Source organism: Crassostrea angulata, chromosome 1, assembly GCF_025612915.1.
Source record: "Crassostrea angulata isolate pt1a10 chromosome 1, ASM2561291v2, whole genome shotgun sequence".
NCBI lineage: Eukaryota > Metazoa > Mollusca > Bivalvia > Ostreida > Ostreidae > Magallana > Magallana angulata.
This window is the reverse complement of record NC_069111.1, coordinates 35,049,876-35,077,807: the sequence shown is the minus strand read 5'-3', so window position 1 is coordinate 35,077,807 and position 27,932 is coordinate 35,049,876. Positions and strand designations below refer to the sequence as shown.

Sequence of the window (27,932 nt, the reverse complement as noted above, 5' to 3'; positions counted from 1 at the left end):
TACAGATATTCTACTCTCTTTCGGATTGTTTTATATTCAAAATACAATTACCACCACCCCCACAAAATTTATTACAGTTAAACACAAACTTGAAATTAATTGTTGACTTATTTTTTGCACAATTGAGCATTTTTACAGCTTGTGTCGGCTTTTTCCTGGATTAAATCCATTTTGTTTGTACCTCTCGTTGCGCCGTGACGTCCGGCGACGTCGATGTTTTTAGTCGATTCTAAAGAGGACTATCTTTCTTTAGTTACTAATATCTGTTCGACAAAACAATATATCCCGTCATTATTTGGAACATAGAATACCAAGACAAAACTTAATTTGACGTTTCAATATTATTTGGTTTTAAGCCCAATTTATAGAGATATTACTTTCAACATTATATGGTTTATTGTTGACATAACACAAATGTTGACCGTGCGCCGTGACCTCGTTTTCGCAGGATTAGATTCTAAATAATTCTTAGAAATAAAGACTTAAGGAATTTATAAACTTTTATTTGAAACTATTGTTAAAGTATGTCTACCAAATTTAGTAGTGGTATGAGGTTAAGGAACATAGCTATGACAAAAGTCTTCGTATTTTTTGATTGACCCTCGTATGTAGTCAGAAATATTATCGTCCATTACTTGTACCATTCCTTTTATTGTTTCTAACAAACAAATAAGTTCTCTAAAATAGTGTCAAGCATTTTTGTAAATCTAATCGACAGGGTTTTTTGTATTATGACAATCGGATGAGCAGGTAACCTGGGGTCCTAGTTGAGCGTACGTTTTATCCTCCTGTTGATTGCGGGTACAGAAGACGGTAAGAAATGATATTCTGCATAACAGTGCAGTTTTCACAAATTTCTACCAGCAAATACTAAATGGACTTGGCGAAATTACAGGAGATAAAATAAAGAGTATTTTTTTTACCCATTTTTATTTAATTTCTACATCAACTATGTAGTTTGAATTTCCAGTTCTTTTATCTCTGATTAAAGCATAACATCTCGTTTATAATAGTTTTGAAATAGATGTATGCTTCGAAGCTTTCATAAAATAATACAAACCGGTAGGGGACGTGTATTGCTTATGCAATATTCTCAGAATGCTTGTTTTAATTAGTTTACGAGTTGATACATTCATCTGGCTCCATTATTAAAACCTTGAAAAGAAATTCATTAAGCATGTGTGACAGTGCACTATTTACCATTCAATCATCTTAATTCTTGCTGTCAATGTTCGTGAGCAGTAAAATTTACCTGTTCATGTTTACCCTATTTCACGGGTTACTTTGGAGTTAGAGGATTACCTTTTTGTACGCAAATACTAATATCCAGTTTGTAAAATTAGATAAGCATTTATTGGACACAGATATGCATGAGTTACATTAAGACAGCCACCACAAGCAGAGATGGCTCTACATTTTACAAGTTTATATCGGTTAAGTCTTGTGCTGCATAAAAAATGATGTATGCAAATCAATTTAATTTCATATAGTTCATATTCGGATTTTTATGTAATATAATTGTATTCTCTCAGCATTATTCAACTTCTGAATATTCCTCTTTTGACAAAAAGCCCATTTCATAAGCTGTTTTGAATAAATCCTCCTCCTCTTTATCATCACTCTCATCATTCTCATCATCAATATCATCATCATTATCATCATCGGTTTGCAATGTTTCAATATGCGCATTATTTCTGTTTTCCAATGACTCCTCTTCACTTTCATTCGTTAGTTGCTTAGAATTGCTTGCTAAAGATTCCGATAACTGGAGCATTCCAAGAGTTTCTTCAGCGTTCCTAATCACATCATCTAGGATTTGTGAACAGGATGTCTGAGGGACTTCCTGGATTGTGGATTGTTGACGTACTCCATCTTTATTTTTTGGTGAATCGTCTTTTGGTCCGATCCGTAGCGGTAGTTGTTTTGAAAGTGATTTTGAGATTACTAAGGATATGATCTAAAAGAAGAAGATAAAATAAGTATGATATATTTCAAAGCTGAACACCTCTCGTAAATAGGCACCGTCACACAGGTATATTAATGCTTCGATATCGTTACACCGATTGTACACCTGAAACTCGTGGCTGATGTGTTATATTCCTTTCGAGGTCTTAAATTTTGTGCATTTAATTCTTATCTCATGTGCATATATTGTTTTTTTTTTACCTGTTTATTTCATGTTAGTATTACCCTGGCTTGGAAAAAGTGCGTAAAATTTGATAATGTTATTGCGACCGAGTATCACGATGTACGTCTGCAAAGGTGAGACCTCTACAGGAAAATATATACTCCAAACTCTTAAGAGGTCTGCGGCTAATATAGGGGTTGTAGGGGTAGCGGCTATAAAAGAGAAATATGGCGGAAAATGCCTTTTACGAGCAGTGTTCATCTTTATAACAATAGAAATAGATCCCAATTCAAAAATAAATCTAATTAATAATAGGAAAATGATTGGATGACTGATTGGTACGTACACGCAGTCCAAGTGTCAAAACGATGAAAGCGATCAACAAACCAATTAATCCAATCGATGATCCTCTACAATTCTTTTGTAAATTAAAAATAGTATTAGTATCTGCATCTATTTGTGTGTGATTTTCAAACATACAATGTATTATTTTTTTGTATTTGCAATAAGAACTCACCTCATTCCGTTCGATTTCTGTTGAATTAAAGCTGTTTTTGCAATATGAACCATAATTGCAAAAACAATACGCCTGCAAAAGCAGATACATGTACATGTATTATGATAAAGATAATTCTATTATGTACATATTTCAGTAGAAGAATCTCTCTTTGAGTATTATGAGGTGATAATTTTGGTCGGGGCGTGGTCAAATCCAGTAGGGCTTTATGATAGATTTGACTATGCTTCGACCGAAATTTTAACCTCATAATATTCAAAGAATGATTCCTTATTACCTATACTTATATTATTCCCAATAAGTAATCTTTAAAACAGCATTATTTTAAAACCACTATTTTTTATGTAGCACATGCTATGTATTACTACGCGGCGAAGCCAATACTTTTTCTCGGTCATGCTATAAGACACGCCCATTTTGTGTCACTCATGTTTTATAAAATTATTGGATTTGAGGGTTCAAAATTGATTCGTAATGTTATCACAGACAAAGACAGATGAAAATGTAAATATTTCCATTTGGAATATTGATGTATGTAGCTATTTTCAAAATCAAAATGATAAATACGAATTTACGAATTTTGATAAGTCTACTCGGGGTTCTCGGCTATATCGTAGACAAGACATTAAACATGAAAACACCTTGACGTATTTCTTATATTTTACTACGTATTACGGCATACTTTGATGAATATACACATTATTTTCAGCAAAATTAAACTGAATTGTTACATGGTTTGTGGTTTGTCGTTGTATAGCCATTTGGAACATCGGTAACATCTTAGAAGTACTTGTTATTAATTGCAATACATCCCTTTGCAGTATGTTTGAGAGAAGAAAGTATGAAAAAAACCTGAAGATTTGAAAATTTGTGCTTAGGAATAATAAATAATTCTCTGAGTAGAAATACCGTATTGAAATGCAAAATCTATGTAGTTTTCATTTAAAATTAGCAAACGAAGCTTTGGCTACATGTACTTGTAAAATTAAACAAAGTCTCACTTACCGCATGGAGAACATCAGACGAGAAGATTAAATATATTACGTCTATCATACAAAAACCAACTTCAATCAAGATGAACTGCAAATAATATTGATTCAATTGATGGCTCATTCATAATCATTAACTATTAAGTATAATAAATGGATAAAATAAAATAAATTGCTTGAATGCAAGATTTAACAAGAGCGATGATAAACAGTACAGTATGATCTGGTCATCTGCAAAGTTGACATAAAAATATTCAACTCTATCTAATATTAGAAACTTAAGGGGAATCATATATGGTCATTATGTATAATTGTAAGAATGTCATTTAACCAAAAGTACATCTAACAACTATTTGAAATATATAAGATTAACTTTGCAATATTAAGACATAAACCAGAGGAACGATTAAGTAAAACGACAGCAGTAAAACAAAAGGAGATTAAATTAAAAAAAACGAGTAAACTCCTTTATTAAAGAGCGCCATCCAAGCCAATATTAGAACACTTGATCAAAGGCTAAACTAATTCAGAACTTAAGAGGAAGATGGTTCCTTTCTTTTTTTTTTTAAATTCTATCAGATTGCTGTTAGATACATGTTCTTAATATGACTAAGAGTGTTCCAACTGATCCACATAACCCCTGGACCAGAGGGGCATTTTCTCAAGATTGGAGGAGGATTCCATGTTCAACCACACAATGAACTCAGTTTACTCACATGTGTGCATGCGTATATGTAGAGAAGAAGATTTATTTTAAAAGGATAACCGCATATTTACAATTCAAACAACATATTATCACCCTCAGCAATTGAACTCTGACAATGAGGTCATAAATTAATTTTTTTTAGAAGAAACATTCTTTCATCTAGTAGATAAGCTGGAATAAAGAGTATTCCAAACTGTAGTATTTGATCCAAAAGTATGAGCCCTGATGGAGGAGATAGTGAATTTCACAATCGTCTTTTGTATAAACTTGAATACTTACGAGTTCAAGCGCACTGTCCAATTGCAACCAATTGAATTGACTAGCGTCAGCATTAAAAATCAAGGCATACTATACGGTCAGTCAAAATTTTTGTGATGCACGCTATTAATTTCACACAAACACACACAATTCGACCGATATGAAGACTTCACTTACGATGCAAGACTTATATTTATATCACCCGATTGATTCAGGTGACCTTCACAAAAAAAGATAGCAATGCAATATAGAAAGTAATTTTGATAGTAAGAAAGAAAAAAAGTGCGACAAGATTTTAAATAACTACAACTGCAGTAGAAAGAACGTACATTTTGAAAAATATAACGTAAATACTGAGTTTTGCAAACTTACCATTCGGAAAAAAGTCGCTTTTCGTTGATACAAAAAACGCATCCCAAAGATTTGGTTAAACACGTTGATGTAAATGAAAGCCATTAATGATCCCAGGATCCCAATGATAGTAGATTCTGCATTGTTAAAACTAAGAGATAATGGCTGATCCGATAGTTTTTTAAGAAGGCCGTTGCCATATATATATCCCGGAACAAAGATCATTAGTACTATTCCTATCCAAAATGCAACATTCAGAACCTTGAAAAATAAGAATATCACACTATTATCTAATTCTAAACATTGGAAATAAAACAAAAATTTCAATATTTTTCTCGTCATAACTATATTCATTTAAAAATTTCCTATTTGTGTTTTGCAACGCAATTTAATCGTGATGTAGTATACCACTAAGAAATAATCGCCTGAAATTATGCTATGCGACGGGTTAAAAATACTCGGATAATAATGTTTATACAATGTTTTTGATGAGTTTCGAATAAATGGACAATTGATAATACTAATTGAGAATACTATTAATAAAAATTAAACCCCGCACGATATGAGCTTCCATTCTTATCTTTATCCTGATTTAGAAAAAGACATTTCACCTACGATATTTTACATCAAATTATCCTGCACTGTACCGACATGTATAGTTATTTTTTTTTTTAAACAATCGTTAAAAAGCAAGAAGAAAGAAGATCTAATCTAGTATGATTTACATTAGTAAATATACTCATAATTCTGATACAGGTGGATTCATCCTTTGACCCTTATTTTCAAAACAAGAATATATTTACTGAAATTATGTAACATTCAATACATGCAAATGAAAAACAAATTGCCCTCCCACCACACGTTTTACGTTGACAACAAACTATCTTCATTATATCTAAGATTGTATCCTAGAAATTGTTATCGTACTTTGAAAACTCAAGAAGAAAACTGAAATGGTTCACTTATTGAAGTCATTAGACGTTTCAAAGGTGATTATTATAAGCCATTAGTTATTCGTTAAGTTGACATTACAACTTTGTGCATTTTATAGCCATCTACAAAAGTTATCGTTTTTACCGTTTCAAGTAACGCTAACTTGCACTGAGTATATCACTTCTGAGTAGACACTTACTTCTTTAGAATTCAACATCTCTTATTTCTCTAAACAACCAATACTTAAACTTTTAATTTTTCATTTACTGTTACAAACATACATGTACAAATAATAGTTAATACACAAAAAGGTAAGCATTGAATTGTTTTACCAAAGAAAATAATTGTAATCCATAAAATATTCTTTGTAATACATGTATGAACTCCAATGTTCTGCAAAGACATAGAATCATACATTATCTATCTCATTGTTATACAATTAAAATGCATTATTGATTTTTAATACAGAGGATCATTATGACTTTGCAATATACATACGGGCTTTAAAACTTCTTTTGATTGGTAAGGAAACTTCATGATTGCAAATAGAATTAATTTAATATGAAAAAGAGTATTGAGATAAAAACAAACCTGTCCTTTCTGATTTTTTTCCAAGGATCAAGAAAAAGCTCGGTTAGACCTTTGAATATACCTAAATGGCCATCTTCAGATTGCTTGAAATATCTAAAGCCAAAATACACTGACGACACCTACAAAATTTCGTAATGATTGTTACAAAATGTACTCATTCGCAAAGAATGAAAGTCGCTTCTACAACATGGTACACATGCAAGAAAGTTATCGAAACATTTTAATCTTGTAAGTTATAAAACGGTAACGTACTTAAATTAAAATTTAAGATTAAGAAATTAAAGTTAATTGATATTAAAGATGAATTCTTTGAGCGAGACTTCTTAGAGTTATTCAAATGAAACCGAAAATGGCGTTTGTTTTAATGTAATGAATGACAGTTAATTTCGTGAACTTACTTGCAAGAAAATATTTAGAATTCCAGTTACCAACGCAAACCATGCAAATATCTTCATATGATCATAAACGTCTCCATAACAGAACTAAAACAAATTCAAATCAATACCACGTAATTAATAACCTACAATGTATAATGTAATGTGGGATAGTTACTGTTCAATAATTGTATTTCTTCCAAATGTCACCATCAGGCTTACCCTGTATTTAGAGCCATAGCTAAAGAAACACCCGTCGTTATCATCACAGCAGTATAACTGAAAAAAAAATCAAATGTAAAGTGTTATTAGATTATTTTCGAAGAAAATCATTATACTTTTGTGTGAAACTTAACCATTGAAAAACAAGAGGCCCATGGGCCACATCGCTCACCTGAGGAACAACAGGTATGATAAAGTCAGCTTAATGGAGTCATAATACAATCTGGACAATGTACATTAATACATGTAGATCCTGTATAAATAAAATCCATTTTTCCCCCTTGGAACTCGGATAGCCCTGATTGCTGCCAATATTTACAAGAGCAGACTTTAATCACCGCTCCTGCACATATATAGGGACTCAACGTTACGCAGGCAGGGATGACCGCACACCTACGCAACTCAACAGGTACCAACGTTAACGCAAGCAGAGATAACGCAAGCAGGGATGACCGCACACTTGCGCCAACAGCTCAACCTAACGCAGGCGCCGCAATCACCACCAATACAAGCAGGTATGACCGCACACTTGTATTAATGCAATACAGGGCAGAAATGACCACACATTCTATATCGTTGGTTAGAAAAACACGAAGATTAGAGAGACCAGGGATGTTAACACCCTCAATCTCTCCGTACCTGTTCAAGTTTAACCCCAAACAGTCGCTCGGTACAAAGCAATAGACACTGTCCCTATATATGTGCCGGCCTAAAATAATTCATAGTATCTAAAAATTGGAAATCAAAAATACACAAACTAATCCAGCCTAACCCAAAACTACTTATGCAAAACAACTTATATACATTGAATATTTATTATTGTATAAAAATAATCATCACAATAATTGGTTAACAGTGGATGCATTAATTAAAATAATCAAGAATCAATAAATCAAGGGCAATAACCCAAAACAGTAATACAAAAAGATTCTAATGAAAAAATAGCTGCCTGCTTCAATTTTATAGTCATATCACATGTTGAGTATTGCAGTTCTCAAAAAGATCCTTTACAATTGTTTATATATGGGATATTTTGCTACATCAAACTCTGAACCTTCTTGCGAGGCCGAAGAATTGTCCTGGAGCCAAAGTCTTCACAATTATAAAGAATCATCTTGCTGATTAGTTTCTGAGAAGAAGATTTTTAAAGATTTACTCTTTATTCCTATGTAAAACTTTAACACCCCCCTCCTATGTGGCCTCACCCTACCGCCAGGGGTCATGATTTTCACAACTTTGAATCTACACTACCTGAAGATACTTCCCACAAGTTTCAGCTTTCCTGGCTGATTAGTTTCTGAGAAGAAGATTTTTAAAGATTTACTCTATATATTCCTATGTAAAATTTTAACACCCCCCCCCAATGTGGCCTCACCCTACCCCTAGGGATCATGATTTTCACAACTTTGAATCTACACTACCTGAGGATGCTTCCACACAAGTTTCAGCTTTCCTGGGTGATTAGTTTCTGAGAAGAAGATTTTTAAAGATTTACTCTATATATTCCTATGTAAAACTTTGACCCCCCATTGTGGCCCCACCCTACCCCCGGGGGTCATGATTTTAACAACTTTGAATCTACACTACCTGAGGATGCTTCCACACAAGTTTCAGCTTTCCTGGCTGTTTAGTTTCTGAGAAGAAGATTTTTAAAGATTTACTCTATATATTCCTATGTAAAACTTCGACCCCCCATTGTGGCCCCACCCTACCCCCGGGGGTCATGATTTTCACAACTTTGAATCTACACTACCTTAGGATGCTTCCACACAAGTTTCAGCTTTCCTGGCTGTTTAGTTTCTGAGAAGAAGATTTTTAAAGATTTACTCTATATATTCCTATGTAAATCTTCGACCCCCCATTGTGGCCCCACCCTACCCCCGGGGGTCATGATTTTCACAACTTTGAATCTACACTACCTGAGGATGCTTCCACACAAGTTTCAGCTTTCCTGGCTGTTTAGTTTCTGAGAAGAAGATTTTTAAAGATTTACTCTATATATTCCTATGTAAAACTTCGACCCCCCCATTGTGGCCCCACCCTACCCCCGGGGGTCATGAATTTCACAACTTTAAATCTACACTACCTGAGGATGCTTCCACACAAGTTTCAGCTTTCCTGGCTGTTTAGTTTCTGAGAAGAAGATTTTTGAAAATTTCTCGAAATTTTTCATTAATTTCTAATTATCTCCCCTTGAAAACGGGTGTGACCCTTAATGTTCACAACTTTGAATCCCCTTTGCCTAAGGATGATTTGTGCCAAGTTTAGTTGAAATTGGCCTAGTAGTTCTTGAGAAGATGTTGAAAATGTGAAAAGTTTACGGACAGACGGACGGACGGACAGACGGACGGACAGACGGACAGACGGACGACAGACAAAATGTGATCAGAATAGCTCACTTGAGCTTTCAGCTCAGGTGAGCTAATAAACAAAATCGCTCACCTGAACAGCAGTTCCTTGTAACATTACATTTCGTAGCATATGCTTTTTCTATTTTAAACATTGAACCCCTTTCTGGGGACCCAGTAATGGTCCGAGGTTTATGGTTGGCTTGAACAACATAAATAGTAACATAGGAATGAAAATGTGTAGCACTGCGGTGGGACCGCACGTACACAACCTGAAAAACTGAACGTAGAAGAGTTCCACTTCAAGAGGAATAACTCTCAGACTGTACAGAACATTAAGAAAGTTAACTCTTGGTTCCACTACATTAGAGTTTACACAATTTGAGGATCCTTGCATAGTAATCTCACAAACTGTAGCATTATAGTTCTCGAGAAGAACTTTTTAAAAACATTTTCAATATATCTTTCTATGTTAAACTTTGAACCCCTTTTGGGGCCACAGTATTAGTCCAGTGCTAAAGTTTTAATTATTTGGAATCTACATTATTTAAGGATGATTGCATAGTTATCTCACAAGCTGAAGCATTATAGTTCCCTAGAAAAAGATTTTTCAACATTTTCCCTCTATATTTCTACGCTAAACTTTGAACACCTCTTGGGGCCCCAGTATTAGATTGAGGTCACGGCTTTTATAATTTCGAATCTACACTATCTGAGGGTGCTTACGTAGTTATCTGACAAATTGATGCATTGTAGTTCTCGAAAAGAAGATTTTTAAACATTTTCCATATATACAGTACAGCTCACGAGTATCCCGACAAAAACACCGACCACCGTGTTTGAAAGTCCACGCTGAGCGTGGAAGTGTCGGAACCTTTGATCTATTGTTCTCTGTTACGGCCACGGAACGAAAAAAAACACGGTGCGACACGGTGGAACGCGATGCAACACGGACAATAACACGGTGTAACACGCGGTATTTACCTGTGAAAAAAGAAGGATTTAGGAATAAACCTTTTAAGAATAAAATATTTATTGATGTACATAAGAGAATGAAAGAAAAAGACAAAGAAATAGAAATAAATAAAATTTTTAGGCACGCAATTTTCAGACGAATGTGATTGTTACGGTTGATTTATGTTGATATTAAAAATCGATATCGCCCACATAAAGGTTTGATCAATTAAAACACTAACACTTTCTTTTCCTTTTTAACATTCAAATAAACGGTTCCATAAGTTTTTGTTTCAGTCCGTTTTTAAACGTAGTAGTAATCGTAGTTTGGCAGTTTCAATAGTGCATAGAACCATAACTTTGATCTTTTCTTACTTATACTCTATTCAACGATAACAAATCTAACGGGTTGTCGAAAACAAATGTACTTTCTCCAAGTAATATAATTATACAGCTTTATATCTAATGTATTTTCAAATTTTCTTTCTTTTATACATATGTGTGATGTACTTGTCCATGTACAGTACAGGCAACGCGGATCCCGTATTGGCCCGCGTTACCGTCACGGTATTTTTATCGTTCCCGCGATACACCATCGCGGTTTTTGATCGCGGTATGGATTGCGACCGTGATGACACCGCGACGGTGTGATTTACCGTTATTCCTGCTGCTGCTTGTTGTTGTTGCTTTACCATTACAGGCAATGCAGGTCGCGTAAATCCACGTCAAATATGCGACTTCAGATTTAAGCATAACAGCTGTATTGTAAATTAATTGTGGTCCATATTATTATAAAATTAATAAATTATATTTATGAAATAGAATTTCATGACATCGGAAACTACATTCGAATTACAACATAAAATGGTTATTCTGCTGTTTAATTTTGTGATGTGTAAATAAGAACACATATCTTTGTATTTGACGTGCTTATTTCAGTTATTATTTCTATTAGTTGATAATCCTGTTTTTATAACAATCTTAAAATTAAATATTTTCATAAGATATGAACTCGTATCAATGCAGAGCAATTTCATCTTCTCATTTTATAAGTTTACACGCATAGCGCCGTAAACTGTCAATACATGACTTGTGTATGTTTTAAATTAAGAAATGAACAAATGTTGGGAATCAACTAAGAGATCTATTTTTCCATTCAATAATAAAATTATCGTTCATATATAAAGTTGGTGCTGCGTTAAAGCACATTGAATCATAACGTGTATCAGTATGCGTTTCCTGTGTATACATATAAAGTTTAAGTCACGATAATTTTCTGTGTATACATGTAGTGATTAACAAACTCAGGGTAGAAAACGACATGCCCTTGAGGGTTTTCACACCTATTCACGACAAAAGAAAAAGTCTATATCGCGTACGGCTTCGTCTAATCGCACAACACCTTACAAGAGAGAGAGAGAGAGAGAGAGAGAGAGAGAGAGAGAGAGAGAGAGAGAGAGAGAGAGAGAGAGAGAGAGAGACGTTTAGGCGTAATTTAACGTACACTTATGTGAAATATACTAATATCCAATACTAAATATTCATAAAATTAGTATTCATAAAAGAATATGGTACACTGTAATTGAATCCATCATGCAATTTCAGATTTGAGTCCACGTGCTGCACCTGTCAATCAAATCAACCCGCTAGCTCTACCACGTGTTTGCTCCATGATAAAGTTTCGTTCTATTAGTTTTATTTTTAATAAAGAAAAAAAAAGAAGTATGTTTAACAGTTAAGTTTTTTTTTACAATGTTCGTGATGCATGATATACTGTGTTTGGAAAGTTTAATTCGTTGTGTTTTTTCTCTATCTCTCGTTTAATTTATAATGGAGGTTTTTTGCGGGAAGGAACATCTTCAACACGTTTAGCGGTTAAAGAACGCAGTAAAATAAATCAATTAATTGATATAACTATTAGTAAAATTGTTTGATATGCATGTAGAATTCTTCTTGGTCAATCGTTACACAGATTATCTACCTGCCTCATTCCTGTGTATTCTGTGCGTTCAAGCGTAGAGTGATTTCCTGTCAGTGCCTTTGTGTAAAACAATTGGGACTGAAGTCAAATATTGAAATGTTAACTTCAACAGTCTTAAAGCGGTTGGGGGGGGGGAGGATAAGGTTACAATAACGGGATACGGGTTTACATATTTGTAGTAGCTTTATATTCAATAAGATTACATGTTCATGCCCATATAAAATGACATCAATACATTTACTGAAATGTTTAAATGTTTTTTTATCGGCATGAAATGCAAAACTTTCAAAACATGTTCTTAATTTCTTTGAAATGTGTAAGAACATAAGAACAGTTTAACAACATTTCCTTCTCAAAATTTTTTATCTAGTTATTCTGTTAAGAGAGAGAGAGAGGGGGGGGGGGGCTCGGTCGCAAGCGAACGCTAACCTCCGTCACGGCGGGTAGCTGGTACACCATCACGACACCATGACATGGGATACCCACAATATCTTTCGATTACATAATGTTATGCAACTCTGGGTATCTCTAAGGCTCCTTACTCTCTCAGTCAGACTGACTCTATAAGAACACACGGCTTCGCACTTAAAGATTGTCGTCGCAAACGTAACGCACTTGAAAGTGGGAATCCTCGCGCAGTGACAAACGACGAGCCATACATGTACCTAAGGTAACGCAACACAAATTCAATAAAACGTGAATTCACAAAAAATGTTCTTTACACGTAAAAGACCTTGTAAGAAATGAACGGAACATGCTAAAAATACCGGGTTGGTAATTTTATAGGAAGCCCTAATTTTTAATCACTTAGTTTAAACTTTATTTCATTTTGAATTGTACATCAATATAAACAATAAATAATGCAAACAGGATTCGGAAACAAGTTGTTACAACTTATATTAATCCGTTTCCTTAAATTGACTTTCAACTATTAAAAACGATAGTTGCCCTTGCTGAATGGCAAGTATATTAGGAACAACAAATGAAAAAAAGATGGAATTGATGGAAAAATTTAACAAAAAAAATGAAAAGGGAAAAATATAATAGAAAATATACAGAGAGAGATATCATAACTTGAATTAACATTAAAAGTGACCGAGTAATAAACAGTCGTACGATGCAAAAATAACAAAATCGACAATACGGTAGCAAGTGGAATTAAGTTACAAATCGTTTAGTAGCAGAAATAAAATGATGTACATGTTTGAAAATGTTTGTATTATAGGAATAGTTTCTGTCTGGGTCTCCAAATAACAGAATGTTTAAAGTGACCGGTCTTAATGGGTCAATGAATTTTTTCCTTGCATCAGTGTATAGAGGACATTCTAATAAAAAGTGTAGTGTTGTTTCAATTTGTCCACAGGCACAATTAGGATTATCTATTATATGTTTTTTGGATAAATGCGAATTAAGTATACTACAATTGAGTCTAAGTCGTGTGTGTAAGATCTGTTCTGTGCGCTTACCAAATAGAAAGTGTCTTGGGGTTTTACAACAGTTTGAGTTAAGCACACGTTTCAAATTGGATACTGAAGGATTTTCTTGGACACTTATCGGAAGATCGTTCCAAAGCTTTGTAGTGGACGGTAGAAAAGATTGTGAATAGTGGTTTGTATTAGATTTTCGTTGAGTAATGCAGTGCGATCTTCTTGTGGGATAATGATGTGTTTCACTGATTCTTAAGGGGATTAGAGAAGATAGATAATCTGGAGCACTTCTATGGACCATGGTGTGGAATTTGATTAGTTTATTAGTTTAATCACTTGCTCATCATTAGTTGACACGCATGGACTTCAAAACAAACAATACAAATGTAGGAGGACCAATTAATTGTTAAGAAAACACAATCACACTGCGTACACATTTATAATTTTATTGGCAATTAAAATCATTTCATGATAATTTTTAATTTAACGACCTTCTTAAAATATGATAATGGATTCGAAAATATTTTATTTGCAATTGCTGCACAAGTATTAAATTAAATACTTTTATAATTTATTTAATAGCTATGAAATAAAAAAAATAGTAAAAAAGACTCCAAGTATTTCGATTATAATCTCTGTCAAAATCGGATTAAATATCGTCATTAAATATAAAGAAACATTCAATTTATTTGTCATTCGGGGAGATAACTCCCGCTTGTATACGATACTTTTCCATCGATAATTTTACCGTGGCGGGGACAGGTAGATGATGAGTTTACCGTGATGGGAACGCGGTATACCTGTCTCACCTGGCCGATCACCTCGATGTGTTTATACCGTGACGGGGCGCGGGAAACACGGGATCCGCGTTGCCTGTACTTTCTCCAAGTAATATAATTATACAGCTTTATATCTAATGTATTTTCAAATTTTCTTTCTTTTATACATATGTGTGATGTACTTGTCCATGTAGTACCGCACGGTACATATTCATAGCGCTAATAATCCATGGATCGGTACTTGATATTTGTTTATTTCATCTTTATAGCAACTTGAGTTTAGAAATTATTTAAATTCCAAGAAACTACAGTTAAATTACTCAGTATTGCAATAATTACTGTTTGATTGTTTAATTATCGTCATATAAGAGAGAGAGAGAGAGAGAGAGAGAGAGAGAGAGAGAGAGAGAGAGAAAGAGAGAGAGAGAGAGAATACCAGTATGAGTTTGATTTAGGTACATTTTACTTGTAATTCAGTGTAATAAGTTAGATTTATAGTTTCCATTATATTGAACCCTTTTCCCTAAAATTGCGATAGAATATATGCAGTCAGGGTCCACGTGCTATCCCTGTCAATCAAATCAGCCCGCGAGATAGACCACGTGCTCCTTCCATGATATGGAAAAATGCCGTTCTATTGGTTTTTTTAAGTCCCCAAAATAGAAAAATGTTTAACAATGAAGTATTCAGTGTTTGAAATGTTTAGTTTCTTTATTCTTATACTGCATGTATGAGGGTTGGAATATTACGTTGTAAAATCTCTCTCTCTCTCTCTCTCTCTCTCTCTCTCTCTCTCTCTCTCTCTCTCTCTCTCTCTGTACTTTTGTGCAATCATTTTAGAATTATCAGAGTTCTATTTGTATGACATTGAATTTAATTCATTTATTTTAGATCCATGGTTTTAAAACCGATTTCAACACAATGACTAAAAGTTTGTAAAGTTCAGGATGTAATAAGATTTTTCGTTAAAATTTCGACGCTATTTCACATCAATAAAGTTGTGTGTTCTAAATGCTTGCAAAAAGTGTCCGGTATTATCTCATTCATCATTTTAATCAATCAGGTTTTTTTCGTACATACATGTATGTGTACACATACATGTATGTGTACCCAGTAAATAATTTCTTATCGCAAGTTAATACTTTGAAATTCCCACATTTATAGAGTTGCTGAATTGTTCCCCGGATCCACGCGCCGGTAGTCTTACGTGTAGTTGTTTGTGTACATATCTACAGACAATTTTTTTTGTTGTTAGAGATTAGGAAAAATCATTGAACTAGCAAAGTAGAAGTTAGATATATTCAGACCATACACACGACGGGTTGTAATGAGTTACCAAACACGTGTTCGCGGAAAGGTGTGAATAACGGCATCTCGAGTACACCTGTTCAGACGTCCAAATATACACAAAGTTAGTTGTAAATTCCAATGACACCTAACAAGACAGACAATAACACCTGTTGTGTATAGAACCCATGATGTAAGACAATGCTGTGTATCTGAACAGCTTCCGACGGTACATCGCACGAGTGATTTTTTTTTCATGTGAAATCACGAGGCCATTACCAGCTATACGGAAATAAAATTGAAAATTATTTAATGAAATGCGGGTATATTTTTAATACATGTACAATGCTTGAATATAATTTAACAAGAGTTTGTTCATGTATTTATCTATAATCTATAATATAAAAGTGATTTTTTTGTTTATTTATTGCTACATAAATAGCTGAAGTCCAAATTATTCGAGTCACCGGTAATATGGGGTTGTTATTTACCACAGCACATTAACAGCACATGTTTTTAGAAAAACATGATCTGAAATGTTTTCATTTCTCATTTTAATTGGTTTAAAGTAAGGCTGTAAATTAATTGATAAATCAGAAAGTGTTTACAGATAACAGAAATAAGACGTTTAAGCTCCGGACATTTTAATAGGATCGTCAGTTACAACATCACGTGTGTTTAGAAAAAAAAACGAGATGAATTAAATTGATTTGAATTTTGATTATATATTAATTGATTATTAAATATTTTTGGTGAATTTATTTCAATTTATTTAAGTACAAATGAATTAAAAGGTACCCATTTACGTCGAGTTTTCAGATCACAAAAAATTAACTTCACGTTGACATCCTCGACAATTTTCTGGGTCCGTGCAACTTAAGCAGACATTCTTTTTTTTTTAATGTGAGAAGGATATATATGTTTAAACCCTTGTTTAGCCATAATTTCTTTATTTCTAAACATACGCTATTTCTATCAACGTCTCAGGTAACGATATCCACGGAGTAACACAGTGGCCACGGAGTTACACAGGCGGCCACGGTGCGACACGGTGCTTTTTCTTGAATTTTCCAATACACATACACGGTGTCACACCGTGTGCACGGTGCGACACAGACCGTTTTCCACCGTGTTTTTTACACGGTGGGTGTCGGGATACTCGTGAGCTGTACTGTACCGGTACTTCTACATTTAACTTTAAACCCATCTTGGGTCCCTAGTATTAGTCCAGGGGTCACTAATTTAAAACTGTCGAACCTTCATTATCCAAGGTTGTACGCATGATAGTAATCTCACAAATTGAAGCATTGTAGTTCTCGAGAAGAAGATTTTTTAACCTGTTACCTTTATATTTCTATAATAAACTTTGACCCCATCTTGGGGCCCCATTATTGGTCCGGGGGTCACGATTTTACGAATTATGAATCTACATAAGCGAAGGATGCATGTATAGATATTCCACTAACTAAAACATTGTAGTTCTTGAGAAGAAAATTTTTAAACTTTTCCTATGTTTTTTAAAATGTTTAAATTCTGAACCCCTCTTGATGCCCATCAATTGTCCGGGAGTTACAATTTTTTGAATCTACATTATTTAAGGATGTACATGTATGCATAGTAATATCCCAAACAGTTGCACGATGGTTCTTGAGAAGATTTTAAAACATTTTCCTATATATGTTAAAATCTAAACCCCTCCTGGGGCCCCACTTTTGTTCGGGGGTCACGATTTTTTCAATCTTCACTATATATACAACCTTTTGTGTAAATATTGGCATTTTTGGTGCAGTGGTTCTTGAGAAGAAAATTTTTAAACATTTTTCATATGTAGTTCTATGTTAAACTTTGAACCCCGCCTGGGGCCCCAGTTTTGGTCCGAGGGTCATGATTTTTACATTTTAGCATCTTCACTTTGTATACAAGCTTTTGTGTAAATATTGGCATTCCTGGTGCAGTGGTTCTTGAGAAGAAGACTTTTAAAACATTTTTCTATGTATTTCTATATTAAACTTTGAACCCCGCCTGGGGCCCCAGTTTTGGTCCGAGGGTCACGATTTTTACAATTTAGAATCTTCACTTTGTATACAAGCTTTTGTGTAAATATTGGCATTCTTGGTGCAGTGGTTCTTGAGAAGAAGACTTTTAAAACATTTTCCTATGTATTTCTATGTTAAACTTTGAACCCCGCCTGGGGCCCCAGGTTTGGTCCGAGGGTCACGATTTTTACAATTTAGAATCTTCACTATACATACAAGCTTTTGTGTAAATATTGGCATTTCTGGTGCAGTGGTTCTTGAGAAGAAGATTTTTTAAACATTTTTCTATGTATTTCTATATATGTTAAACTTTGAACCCCGCCTGGGGCCCCAGTTTTGGTCCGAGGGTCACGATTTTTACAATTTAGAATCTTCAGTATATATACAAGCTTTTGTGTAAATATTGGCATTTCTGGTGCAGTGGTTCTTGAGAAGAAGATTTTTAAAGACATGCACCCTATACTCACTGTTTCGCAATTATCTCCCTTTTGAAAAGGGCTGTGCCCTTTATTTTAACAATTTATAATCCCCTTTCCATAAGGATGCTTTGTACCAAATTTGGTTAAATTTGGCCCAGTGGTTTTTGAGAAGAAGTTGAAAATGTGAAAAGTTTACAGACGGACGGACAGACAGACAGACGGACGGACGGACGGACGGACGACGGACAACGGGTGATCAGAAAAGCTCACTTGAACCTTCGGTTCAGGTGAGCTAAAAAAGGAATCTTGAAAACGCGGTGTAAAAACAAATGGCATGGTGATTATGCTGATAGTTTACTGTAGAGCTGAATTCGGAACTACGATTTACCACTATTTCATAAAATATTCTTTATATCATTCTTCGTTAAAAACGTTACTTTTATAGTTAAACCGGCAAATCACAAACTTTTCTTTTATCAAAATTGACGTCTGAAATCTTCTTCAAAATGGCGGTTAGTTAGTACAAACAAAGAGCTTCCGTTTCGTAATTCCGAATAACGAGCCCGATCTTATATAAATGAACACACGATCAGAACACGCTTACAACACATAGTTTGAACCCTTCTAAGGGTCCCAGTATTAGACTGAGGGTCACCATTTTTACAATTTAGAATCTGCCTTATATATAGAAGTTGTCATATAAATATTGGTAATATTGGAGCAGCGGTTCTTGAGAAGAAGATTTTAAAAGATACCCCCCCCCTTTTTCACAGTTTCATGATTATTTCTCGTTTAAAAAGGGATTGCCCTTTGAATTTTAAAATTTATAATCTCCTTAATATAATAATGCTTTCTACCAAATTTCGTTAAAATTGGATGAGTGGTTTTGGAGAGGAAGTTGAAAATGTGAAAAGTTTACAAACGGACGGACAGACAGACGGACGGACGGACGGACGGACGGACGACGGACAACGGGTGATCAGAAAAGCTCACTTGAACCTTCGGTTCAGGTGAGCTAAAAAACCAACCTACCTACCCTATTTTAAAATCTGATGAAATAGAAAACACACATATTTTTTTTTTCCTAAGCAGTGTCCGAGAACCTTACAGGAGTGCGACCAGTTCTCGCCGAGTACTATTTCTCGCCAGTACATTGTGACGTCAGTTTCCGTATATAATTTTATGTGTTGATAAAATGAGAAAAGGTACTCGGTGAGAACTGGTCGCAGCCAGTAATATAACAATAAAATTGAATAAATATTGTTCTTTATAGTTCATATTTTAAAAATAAGGGTCCATAAAAATCAGTCTAACAATTTTGATGTTGATTGGCCTGCCAATTCATCGTAAAAATTGTTAGACTGATCACAGCTTAAAATAAAAATTATGTTCACTCCAAATGCAATACAGTCATGCAAACTAATTATTATAAACAAAACATTGAAAAACAAAAGCAATTTCTTTTATTTCATTTTATGCTTGTCAAAATGTAGCGTCAACATGATATAAACGTCTGTAGAACATCTAACCCCGATTCTAATCTTTCATTGCAAAAACAAATCGTAGTAACATTGTTCTCCGATATCGATACCATTCATATTTACCAAGGTCGTGGTTGCACTTGTTTGATTCGATCGGTAAACTTTACAATTAAATTACGCAACAATTATTCCAATAATCGATGACAAATTAAATAGCTTTAAGTATAATAAAAAAAAAATCTTGAAAACGCGGTGTAAAAACAAATGGCATGGTGATTATGCTGATAGTCTACTGTAGAGCTGAATTCGGAACTACGATTTACCACTATTTCATAAAACATTCTTTATATCATTCTTTGTTAAAAACGTTACCTTTAAAGTTAAACCGGCGAAACACAAACTTTTCTTTTATCAAAATTAACGTCTGAAATCTTCTTCTGCAAAATGGCGGTTAGTTAGTACAAACACAAAGAGCTTCCGTTTTGTAATTCCGAATAACGAGCCCGATCTTATATAAATGAACACACGATCAGAACACGCTTACTACACATAGTTTGAACCCTTCTAAGGCTCCCAGTATTAGACTGAGGGTCACCATTTTTACAATTTAGAATTTGCCTTATATATAGCAGTTGTCATATAAATATTGGTAATATTGGTGCAGCAGTTCTTGAGAAGAAGATTTTAAAAGATACCCCCCCTTTTTTCAAAGTTTCACGATTATTTCTCGTTTAAAAAGGGACTGCCATTTGATTTTTACAATTTATAATCTCCTTAATATAATAATGCTTTCTGCCAAATTTCGTTAAAATTGGATGAGTGGTTTTGGAGAAGAAGTTGAAAATGTGAAAAGTTTACAGACGGACGGACAGACAGACAGACGGACGGACGGACGGACGGACGGACGGACGGACGACGGACAACGGGTGATCAGAAAAGCTCACTTGAACCTTCGGTTCAGGTGAGCTAAAAACCTTACAAATACATCAATATTAGAATTGACCTGCATGTATATGTGTTTAAGTTGTGAGATGAACAAAGGTAATGATAGTACAGTACATGTAGTAATTAACATGTATATAATCAAATTATTGATAGTACTGAACGTCTGATATTCGTTCATAATAATTTGTATAAAAGTCTTCCAAAAAAATATTTTTCAGTATTCGCCTAATTGAATTAATTAACAGTGAAGGTTATAATTCGTTAAATGGATAGTTTGATATCTGAGTAAAATGTATTCTGCACTCTTTTCAGTATTTCAATTGTATTTTACGATATATTGTTTTTTAACTTGACCATTTTAAAACTTTCTACAAACGTAAGTTTTAAACAGTCATTTGTCTTCTTTATAAGGGTGGTATTGGTTTAAGATATAGTATATGTATAGGTAATTGTATATTATAGTTTTGTGTGTTTTGTATAATAGTCATCTAAAACACAAAATTTATAAAGAAATGATTAACTCGAACATTAAGGTCATTCAAAAACTGTAGTTGATTAACAACAGTTTAATTTTTATACGGGATGGAGTGGGTAAAAATCGAATGGCCAAATCGTTTATGTTAAGTTTAGTTTGAAAGTATGTGTAATTTACATTTTGAGTTATTACCAATTTGATTAATATGATGTCCATTGACACACCGCATGCTTGCAGTATTAGCAATGGTACCTCAGTCCAGGTGATCTGTGAAAATGAAAATAATAACATATATTGTAAAAATGCTCTCATTTAAAAATTCATTAAATACCAAACATTTCTTGACATAAAAGTGTGTTCCTCATGCATGCAAAATTAAAAAAAAAACGTTACAGATTCAGTTTGATAGATAAATAAAAGTATGCAAAATTAATATTATTACCCCTGCAAATTTACATAATTTTTTTTCATGATAGTAAAAATATCAAACAGAAGCGTAATAAAAATGTTCCTTACAAACAGGGCAATTCTTGGTTTTTTGGTTCCGACGGAGATCCATTTTGCACATTGCAGAAGAAATGAAAGAATGCACGAAACAAGACTGATGAATGCCACACTATCGCGGTTTACAGACATTTTCAGAGTCCCCAATTTTATTCCATTTAGTATTTGATTTACAAAATGGCGGGGTGAATAGCCATATCGTATGATCAGGAGCCCACTGATTTGTATGCAGTCAACAATCTGAAATATTATATATTCTGATGTGAAATTTTTATCTGCATTAATATCTAAAATTTTATGAAATTAAAATTAAATTTTCTATACAATAACGGTAACTGTCCGATAATGGTCATTATAAAGCACACTAGATTTCACAGAATAATTTAAAAAGTCTAAAATTAAGATAAAAAAACCACACCATAAAAATGAATACTCACGCACATCATAACAGAGACGACTATTAAAGAGGCAGTCAAGTTGTGCCTGAAATAGTCAAAGGCATGTTTTTGAGATACGGTTTCTAGTCTCTATAGATAATTGTCTTGTATTTGGATTTGGTATTTTGATACTCATTCATGGCCAACTAAATACACAGCAATATACTGCATCTATTCTTTTTCTTGTTTGTTTTTATGAATTAAGAATTTTGTTGTTATGTTTTATATCAAGATAACGTTCAATTAAATTTAAAAATATATTTGAATAATGCTTACTCTTTTATCAGATGCTTTACATAGCGAACAAAGCCATATCTCCCTGGTAGTAAAGGGTAATCAGAGAATCTCGTACTCTGCACTGTGTATCGGTACACACTGTCAGCTTTGTATATATAAATTATCTACAAGTTTAAACAAATGATGTGTCATGTAACATGATTCGTATAAAAGATTTAATTAAATGATAATGTAATGTGAACTGTTATATTTTTAAAACGCATTAATACAATGTAGCTTACTTTAAAAATAATATAAACGATGGAAACTGATAGGAATATGGCAAGAAAAGCCGTCCATTCCTAATTAAATGAAAAGAAAATATGCATGTATTTACTATTTAATCATAAAAAACTAATATCAAGTTTTTTTAAATTAATATTAAGTAATTTGCTGTATACTTACATTCACAAATAGTTTACCACTGAATCCAACAACAACGAAATGAATAATGAGACAGAGCAATTCAGAACAAAAGAACTGAAAGAAAGATAAAAAATGAAATAAAATAAAATAAAATAAAAAAAAAGAATTTAAAAACAGCTATTTAGAGTTGTGGTTTGCAAAATATAGAATGTTCATTTTATAAATATAATGTAAAAATCGAAATAAAATAAAATCACTAATCTTTGATTTGTTTTTGTTTATTTAACTTTTGGGTATTTAGATTGCCATTTATTAACTGTGCATATATTGAAGTTTCAATAACTACTCACGGCTGCAAAGTAGTATTTTCTGTTCGAATAGATTCCAACAAAGTAAAACGTCTTTGCTATAAAAGACCATACAAACAGACAAATCATCGTTATAAGTAATCCATCTTGAAGATAACCCTCGTTGAAATAGTCGATTGTTTTTGCGTATAGTTTTTCAGCAGATGTTAAATCGTTTAAATCATACCGTACTAACAAAAGGACAAGTAAAAATCCGAAATCAACCACCTTTAAATACAAATATGTTCAAAGTTAAGTTTATACATTTAAGTCATCTGTCTGGAATGTAATTTCATACTAATGAGATTTAAATTAAAAGAAAATACTATGTATCCTGCACTAAGGTATCCTAACTTTGACACAGTGGGATTCCTTGAAAAAGAAGAAGAAAAGAAGAAAGAAAAACTGATTTATTAATAAATGTATAACTTTTCAAATACATGTATATACAATCATTTAGTCATCTCTCTGTGTATAAAGCACTATGATTTACATACCGAGCCCAACTGTTCTTTAAAAATAAGCACGACTGATTCCACATCCCGTTCTCCGAATTCACTAACTCTAACTTTACGGTAACTGTCCACATATTAGACTTATGCTTCAATTTTTCTCTGACATTTTTATACCGAAACAGACATTCAATTCCGACGAGTATTACTATCTGCAAAGAAAGGTGGAGATGATTTAAAAGTGATGCAAACATATATTAATTATTGACAAAGCGACCGACCAACATTTTAAAAATTCGCAGAAATACGTTTACATGTGCATTCTATCACTGTACAATTACTGAACACTTACTGACAAAACTATGTTAGAGACGAGCATAGCAATGAAAGTGCTCCCGTAAGTGTATACAGTACTCTTGATATAATCAGAGCATGTAATAGCGCTAGAACCATTCCAAACCATGTATCTGCGACATTTCAGCTAAAAAGAAAATAGTGGCATTGACTAAAAAGAAAACTTAAAGGGACATGGTCACAATTTAAAAATAAATAAATATTTTTCCGATTTTAATGTTAATAATGCTTCGGTAAGTCATTTCTAATAGGCAACCAAAATCAGAGTGACATTCGTTGAGTTGTAAGCAAGTTACAGAGCTTTCATTTCTTTTCTATGTAATCAAAGCTATTGTTTACATTTTAAATGTTTAATTAAAAATTCCAGTTTAAGACCTAAAACGAATTGATTGAACGTAAGGAACTGTTTATTTATGCTTAAAATGAGTAAATAAATAGGCAAATCATCTTGAAAAACATTTTTAATAGGTACATTGAACCTATATAAACAAAGACAGGGCACGAGCCTTGTTTACATGACAAAGAATGTTAGCCATATATCTTGCTTATACATGTAACTCTACAACTGTCTCTAATTTCATTTGATCATAAGAAATGCATTTCTTAAGCATTGTAAATATAAAAACAAAAAATAAAATTTTACCAAAATCGTGACAATGCCCCTTTTATATGCAATGATCACTGAAATGAAATATTAATTTTCAAGTTGAATTATTAAAAAACATATCTATACATGTATAAACTGTTTAAGCCCAATGTGCGCGCGTGCTTGCTTCGTCTAATCTTTTGACGAATCAATTTAGTTAAATTTTCAATATAGTCTACGAAGCTCAATGTTCAAAATAAGAGACTGTAGAGATGTGGATAATATAATATCATTTACTGTTTAAATTAAATCAAACTTTTTTGTTTGTCCTTATCAACTAGTGCTAAGAATTTTTTTCAATCACTGATTATATTTATAGCGATAACCAGAAATATCTCACTAGGGTAAAATAAAAACATGAACATTTGTATTTGCATAATCAAGAATGAAATAAAAAAGTATGTTTGGCAGTATGAGAGCAAACTTATACCGGTAATACTTTTAAAAGATATTTTCTTACCCTAACCCTATCTTACATGGCGTATTGTCAGTTTTGTTATTTATTGTTTCTCTAAGCAACAAATTACAAATATAATGGAACAGCTTAGGCTCTAATATTCGGGCCACTGAGACAGTCGGAGAGGCTTATAAGTTTATAACAAACCTTTTCCATTTTCTCCTTGCAACATAAACGACAGCGTCTCCAATTGCAAGCTTTTCAATATATAAATAAATCAAGTCGTTCCATTTTCAGGATTTCTTTTTGAAGATTTCTTTTGAATTCATACTTACGGTTGTTTCAAATTTTTCTTGATTTTCATCATATCTCGCCTTCAACGATGTAAATATCAATGTGTGAATCTAAAAATTGAAAATATGTCGTATTTTTAACGTACTAAGAAAAAGGTGAAAATTCTTATACAATATCAAAAATATATTACCTTGTCCAGGATCCATGAGTAAAAGGCCACAATAAAGATATTAAAAATGATCCCAAGGAAAATTGCTGCGGAACTCTAAATACGAAACAAACAAGAGACAAAGAATATAGTCATAAAAAGTATTCCTTCAAAAAGCGTCAAGTTAGTTTTGTATTCAGTCACTGTATACTTTGAATATAATTTTTTTTTATTAGAGCTGAAACATATTAACTTAAATACAGGTCACGTGCACCTGCTTAGTGTACAGGCCAGCCGTTTTTATTAATATCAGTGCATCGTCATTATCAGATACAGATACACAGGGTTGAAAGATGTTTTCTCCCGTGGGTATCAGACGATGGTGCAACGCATGTTTACAATACCGAAACAAGGGATTTGGGAGAAAATAAATCCCTTTTACTATTTTTTTTTCAAATAAAACTCAATCACTGAAATTTGCAAAAGACCCCACAGTACGGTAGGTATCTTTATTTCATGATATTTATTGCTTTGTGGGTTAAAAAATCATCACAGAGACAACGCCTATATAAATTACATATGGTGACTGAAAATGTTTTTAAAAGTTTATGGAAGAAACACGTCTGATTATTCCACAAAATTCAATCATAATAATTTCAATTCTATTGTCAGGAAAAACGTTACAACATCGTTAATGTGAAAAGTGTTCAACGACGAGTTAAAAAACCCCAATAGTTGATTATTATGGAAGCCTTAAAGAGACTGTCCTGATGTCCGGGGCAAAGCAAAGGTTGTACGTTGAACATATATACTAGACCAAATAAATTATTAATGGAAGTAAAATAAAGACATGCCACGATGATAAAGTGGTTGTGTAGGGTACATTGAATGACAGTCTTTTATTTGTTATTCCATAAGAGTGTTTACGATTGCCTGAATCGAGTCAACTTATCGACTTCGTATTCAAAATGTTGGTTTTAATTGCAGAACTATAAACAACCTCTTTTGTTTTCAATAAATGACCTGAGATTAATATGCTATTGATCTGTTAGCAGGCGTACAATGTAAAAAAGAGAAGAGCAAAAAGGTAAGAACAATGTGATGTTATCATTCATTGTTTAATACAAATATATTTAGCTGAATAAACAAGAAATTTATATAGAAAGAAAAATACTTACTGCAATAAGCCATCCTTTACTTCTCTTACTTATTCCACAGAATATAAGTACGACATAGACTGTGTCCAAAACAAATGATGACACAATACACATATCCAGCGTATAAAGTAAGGACCCAAATGGCAAGGAACCCAAGGACACATTGTTTAACAAAACAATACCGTCTAAGCTGAGCAACGGCTCGGAAAATTTCATCACCAATCCGCCAATTGTGCATCCGATGCAGAAAAACTGTTGACAAAATTAAACAAGAAATTATTTAAGCAAGTGGCAAAAGAACAGTCGCAAAAAAAATTGTTTATCTTAAAAAAAAAGACAAAGTTGGGTACATCAGTTTGATATATATACTTTCACATATGTTTTATTACTTAAACATCAGCCATTTTTATTTTTTTATTTAATATTTTTTTTTATAACTTTTTTCTTATTGTTTATTTTTTTTCAAGATGAATCATTTTTATTTAGCAATTTTTTGTGAACAAAACCATACACAAGTCTTTATTTCAAAACAAAAATCCGGAGCTCTGTTTCTCATATTAAGCTTGACAATGTGCATAGTTATCAATGTCCCATTAGAAATTAAATAAATAAACCCATTATGAACAATTTCATGTGGCAAAATTCTTTGTAGCTAATCATAATTGTGGTATTTGTGATATGTAAAAAATTACTACATCAAATACCTTAAACCTTTAGCCTTTTAGTTAAAAATCATGACTTTTATGACCAGCATTGGTTTAATTTAACTAGATACGAAATACTAATAAAATAAATTCTTTATGCAAAGGTAAAGTAGGGACCTCAAAATTTATTTTCACGCATCTGAGTTCCTACGGGGATAGTTTTGCTATAATTGCCCATAATCAAAATTTTAAGCAAAGCTAGACTGGTATTCTTGACAATTGCTACACAGCAGTCTAAATTTTATTGAAATGCAGAATTTGGAATACTTTAAAAATATATTGAAAGACAAAATTAAACAGCATTACCCTTAAGATCAAACAACTTGAAACAAGAAGGACGACTACGTCGATGCAGAATGTCTGTGAAGATCCGTATACTCTCATCTTCCACTGGAATGCTTAAGGGAGATGAAATCGGTAAAAAATCATTTTAGCTAATAATAAATAGAATAAATCAGTACTATAACATAAAAAACGAAACTCCATATTTAAATCAATATGGCTTTCAGTTACGCAAATATACTCACAAGAGTGAACGAAGTATTATCTACAAAGGTAGTTTTCCTAACCTCATCGATATAGCTATCGTTCAAAAAAGTTAAATATTGTGTCGGTATCGACAAAATATGCCTTTTATTGTCCAAGTGGT

The 27,932-nt window shown here is 33.1% G+C and overlaps 1 protein-coding gene across 4 annotated transcripts; it reads right to left on the bottom strand.

Moving 5' to 3' along the window:
- Positions 1-1,351: 1,351 nt before the first annotated feature.
- LOC128157153 (uncharacterized) lies at positions 1,352-27,932 on the bottom strand. Of its 4 annotated transcripts, none has more exons than XM_052819572.1 (24): positions 27,811-27,932; positions 27,590-27,681; positions 26,601-26,831; positions 25,465-25,539; positions 25,316-25,384; positions 23,936-24,064; positions 23,629-23,795; positions 23,458-23,503; positions 23,135-23,359; positions 22,824-22,898; positions 22,661-22,720; positions 22,419-22,543; positions 22,143-22,188; positions 21,718-21,945; positions 21,394-21,468; positions 7,070-7,126; positions 6,872-6,955; positions 6,474-6,592; positions 6,215-6,275; positions 4,971-5,210; positions 3,651-3,725; positions 2,646-2,717; positions 2,475-2,546; positions 1,352-1,957 (listed from the first exon to the last, which is right to left on the bottom strand). In XM_052819572.1, the coding sequence occupies exons 2-24, from the start codon at positions 27,665-27,667 to the stop codon at positions 1,535-1,537; spliced, it is 2,832 nt and encodes a 943-aa protein (XP_052675532.1). In that variant the 5' UTR covers positions 27,668-27,681; positions 27,811-27,932; the 3' UTR covers positions 1,352-1,534. The 4 variants fall into 4 exon arrangements, with proteins under 4 accessions (XP_052675532.1, XP_052675540.1, XP_052675558.1 ...); XM_052819580.1 differs by having other exon boundaries at positions 27,590-27,673; XM_052819598.1 differs by lacking the exon at positions 2,475-2,546.